The sequence below is a fragment of the Orycteropus afer genome, unplaced genomic scaffold, assembly GCF_000298275.1.
Source record: "Orycteropus afer afer isolate SDZICR_OR568_19922 unplaced genomic scaffold, OryAfe1.0 scaffold00419, whole genome shotgun sequence".
NCBI classification, from domain to species: Eukaryota; Metazoa; Chordata; class Mammalia; order Tubulidentata; family Orycteropodidae; genus Orycteropus; species Orycteropus afer.
Window position 1 is genome coordinate 567,639 of NW_006922006.1, and position 4,617 is coordinate 572,255.

The window sequence follows — 4,617 nt, forward strand, 5'->3', positions numbered from 1 at the left end:
TTGAACCGCCAGCCTTCTGGTTAGCATCAGATGGCTTAGGCACAATTAGCAACCAATTAGTTAGCCACTGCACCAGTAGGGCTCCTTGCCTCAAAGTGGTAAGATGATTAAATGAAATATAGGAGCTCTGGTGGCGTAGTGCCTAAGGCACTTGACTGCTAACCAACCAGAAGGCTGGTGGTTCAAACCCACCAGCTACTCCTCGGAAGGAAGACTGGGCAATCTACTTGCATAGAGATATTGCCTAGGAAACCCAAGGAGGGGTCGCTATGAGTTGCAACCGACTCGGCAGCAGTGAGTTTGGTTTGGTTTGGTTTGTCAACTCCTGAGCTTAGTTGCTGATATATATTAATTATTATTATTCATTTAATCATAATAGAAAGCTAATTGTGCAATATTTGTAGTTGTTGTTATGTGCCGTCGAGTCGGACCCGACTCATAGCGACCCCTCCTTGGGTTTCTGAGGCGGAAGTAGATTGCCCAACCTTCTTTCTAAAATATTTGTAGAGTCCATTGTTTTCCCAAGGAAACCACAAGAAAAACAGATTCCAGCTATTTGGATTGCAACATCTTGATTTTGCCATATCCGTTTTCTCCAGAAACACCTTTTCTCTCCACATCCTAAAAGACAGAATAGTTATACTTTGTTTTTAGAAGTTTGTTGTATTTCTTGGTATAATTCTTGAGATTTAAGACCAAAGGAAAATCAGAGTTAGGAATAAATGTGACTGCCTGGGTTTATTTTGAAAAGCTGTAATATAGTTGTTTACATTTCTCTGATGGGAAAAATATTTAATTGCTCTTTTTCTAATTGAGCATCTTTGTGGGTGATCTGGCCTAAATGAATGATAAATTAGTACTCTGAAATGTAAGAAGGTAAATTATAGCATGAGATTATGAAAATGACTACAGTTACAGGAAGTGTGTAAGAATCAGGGCACCGTGGGTGGAGGCGTTACCCAGCTCTTGTGGAACAGACCACATTCCTGAAGTGAAGTAAGCAGTGAGGGAAAATGTTTGAAAACAGCTTCAACCCAAGAGAAGAGGCCAACGAATAGGGCACAGTGAGGATGTTTAAGGAGAAAATTATGCATGGAGGGATGACACAGGGAAGAGGTGACTGTTGGGAGGAAGTAGGAGGGGAGCTGTTGCATTGTGGGAAATTGTAGTCAATGTCATGAGACAAAGTGTGTGTGAACTGCTGTATGGAAAGTGAATTTGCTCTGGAAACTTTCACCCAAATCACAATTAAAAAAAAAAGACAAAAGTCCCTAACCCTGCTAGGGGACATTTCACAATCTCAAAAAAAAAAAAGGGGGGGGGGAATTATTCCACAGACTTAGTATATTATGATTCTCTTGTTTCTTATGATATAGATGCTTTATTGGAGGAGCTGGAAAACTCCACCCTGCAGGACAGTGATGAGTATTCCAACCCAGCCTCTCTTCCCCCGGATCAGCACTCCAGAAAGGAATCTAACCTTGCTGAGAAGTCAAAGGTTCCTTCCGTTCACGATGACTCAGCTCCCTATCAGGTGACTTTTCAACTACTGTAGTGCCTTGACTGTAGATGCTTGAATGTGCTCTTGAAAACTAATTACATCCTACCTAAAATGAGATGAAAGGAGGATCATATATCCAAAGAAGGGAGAGAAAAAAAAAATCTCTCAATGGTAATTTAAAGGTGGTTGTTTTTGAAAAGAGGGGAATTGAGAAAGTGTTCAGAGAATAAGCTTTTGAGAATTACATTTTTCTAAAAAGGGAATGGTAGTAGGTAGATGAAGCCCTCATTCACTGGAATATTCTGATATTACTGTCTGTGCATCAGGGGTCCTGCTGCAACTTGGCTGGAATTGCACTCAGTCGGGATAGAGACCATCTGGAGAAGGGTCATCACCTTCTGAGTCTGATTTTCTGCTGAATACGTTAGGAAAATAAACTAATAGTGTACCCAGAGAGTATGACGCTCTAGGGAACCAACGCACGCTAACTAAACTCACAAGAGATTGTGTGTGTGTGTGTGTGTGTGTGTTATGTATGGATATATAAAACACACACACACACAAACACAAAGAAAAAACAAATGATTAGAGTTCAAGCTATCAAGTAGAACAGATACAGATAATAATTATTTGCTGATACATGTATTCTCTTCCTGTCTTCATGAACCCATGTTGCAATTAGAAGGTTGCTTCATGAGAATTGAATTAGCATAAGAGGGATCAAGTACTTGCTCTTTGAAGAGATCGGCTGCTGTGGAATAGCCAACAACTCCGGCCTGAATTTTGAGCTCATTGGTAGGTTACCCCTCTAACTGTTCTTCCATCCAGCCAAATGCACACAATTTTAATATCAGAGTATTCTGATATTACTTGTCTGTGCATTTATCTCTCTGCTAGGGAGTCATTAAGGAACCTCGGTAGTGTAGTGGTTAAAGTATTCAAGTGCTACCCAAAAGGTGGGCGGTCTGTGGGAAAAAGATGAGGCAGTTTGCTTCTGTAGAGATTTATAGCCTCGGAAACCCTATGGAACAGTTCTGCTCTGTCCCACAGGGTTGCTGTGAGTCGGAATGGACTCAGTGGCAGTAGGTTGGATGTTTTGATTCGGGGAGTTCTTGCCTTTATTCTCACTGCTGGATTATAACAATAGCTTCTGACTGGTCTCCCATCCTTGCCCCCTTCCAGTGTATTATTAACATAGCAATCGCCAACCAAACCAGACTCCCTGCCATCAAGCCCATTCCGACTCATGTGACGCCCCCAGTAAGGTTGCCAAGTCTCCAGATATTTACAAAAGCAGACTGCCTCATCTTTCTTCCGCAGAGCAGCTGGTGGGTTTGAACCACTGACCTCTTGGTTAACAGCCAAAGGCCTTAACCACTATGCTACCAGAACTCCTCATAGCAGCCACAGGGAGCCTTTAAAACTTAAATCAGATGATGTCATTCTGCCACCGAAAGCCCTGAAATAACATGCCATCTCAATAAAAGTCGCAGTTCTGACGCGCAGTGCTGTCTCCCCTGGAACAACCAGGGATCAGGCCTATTTTCCTAACATCCCATTGATTTAGCCTTTACCCCAGATTTTTTATATTTTTATCAACTTGAATTGTTTGCATTTGCATTAAAATGAGCCACAAAGGTCAACAGACCTCCTTTTGGTTCTTCTGGCTTCTTCTATGGTCTCATCTAGTAGTGGTTAAAACACATGTGCAGAGAACAGAGTTCTCATTTTATTATGGCTACATCCCAAAGATGACTCATGATAACTCATCCTTCTTTTCCACATCCTGGTCAGACAAAACGTAACTAGCAACATCCTTTTAAGGATAATATTCAGGGTGCTATCTGTTAAAGAAGCAGCTCTGGTAGCATAGTGCCTAAGGCACTTGACTGCTAACCAGAAGGCTGAGGGTTCAAACCCACCAGCCACTCCTCGGAAGGAAGATGGGGCAATCTACTTCCGTAGTGATACTGCCTCCGCAACCCAAGGAGGGGTCGCTATGAGTCAGATCCGACTCGACGACACAAAATAACAACAACAACAACATCTGTTAAAGAAGGAAACTCGGTGGCATCATGGTTAAGTATGTGGCTACTAACCGGACTGTCAGTCGTTCAAACTCACCAGCCACTCCATGGGAGAAAACATCTGGTAATCTGCTTCCATAAAGATTACAGCCTTGGATACTTTGTGGGGCAGTTCTACTCTGACCTACGGGGCTGTATGTAGTAAGTGGGACTCAACTCAACAGAGAGTGGGAAACAGCTCAAGGCAACAGGTTATTTGCTAAAGCTAACTTAAGCACAAGCAGCTAGGAATAGCTCCCTCTTGCTGTTACATTGTGGCAGGAAAATTTTGATGGTACTTTTCCTGCTGGTTACTTGTTGTAACACCACTTTTGCCCTGGCCCGAATGGTGGCCTGTGAGATGCGTGAAGCTTCCTCAGGGTCAGAGTAGCTAAGTATCGAATAAATTATATTTAGGAAATGAGGCTGAGGATTCTGGCCACATAGAGCATAATGTAGTTTAAATATTCTTGTTATAGCAGTTTTAGCATTAATTACATGTATATATACATTGCTGCTGTGGTTTGTGTGTAGTTGTAGTGTCGCTATGAGTTGGAATTCACTGAATGGCAATGCATTTCCAACGTAAACTATTTCTTTTATTATTATTTGATAGGGAGCTTTGGTAGCGTAGTGCCCAAGGCATTTGACTGCTAACCAGAAGGCTGGCGGTTCAAACCCACCAACCACTCCTTGGAAGGAAAGACTGGGCAATCTACTTCCATAGAGATACCACCTTGGAAACCCAAGGAGGGGTCGCTATGAGTTGGGTCTGACTCAACAGCTCATAACAACAACAACATTATTTACTAACACTTTTTAATTTTGCAATAAGCTCTCTATTTTTTTTTTTAGCAGCAATTGACTCAAATACAAGACAAAACCAAAAGTACAGGTTTAATTTTCTCAAGGAAGTTTGTTGTTGTTGTTGTTGTTATGTGCTGTCGAGTAGAATCCGACTCATAGTGACCCCTCCTTGGGTTTCCAAGGCAGTATCACTACAGAAGTAGGATTGCCCAACCTTCCTTCCGAGGAGTGGCTGGTGGGTTT

At 42.2% G+C, this 4,617-nt stretch overlaps 1 protein-coding gene across 1 annotated transcript in view; it reads left to right on the plus strand.

Moving 5' to 3' along the window:
* The window catches only part of LPXN (leupaxin), a 39,161-nt gene that overhangs the window by 7,156 nt on the left and 27,388 nt on the right, over positions 1 to 4,617 (plus strand). The window contains exon 2 of the mRNA XM_007953881.1: positions 1,377 to 1,534. Coding sequence (XP_007952072.1) covers positions 1,377 to 1,534 — 158 coding nt within the window. The remainder of the gene's footprint in view (positions 1 to 1,376; positions 1,535 to 4,617) is intronic.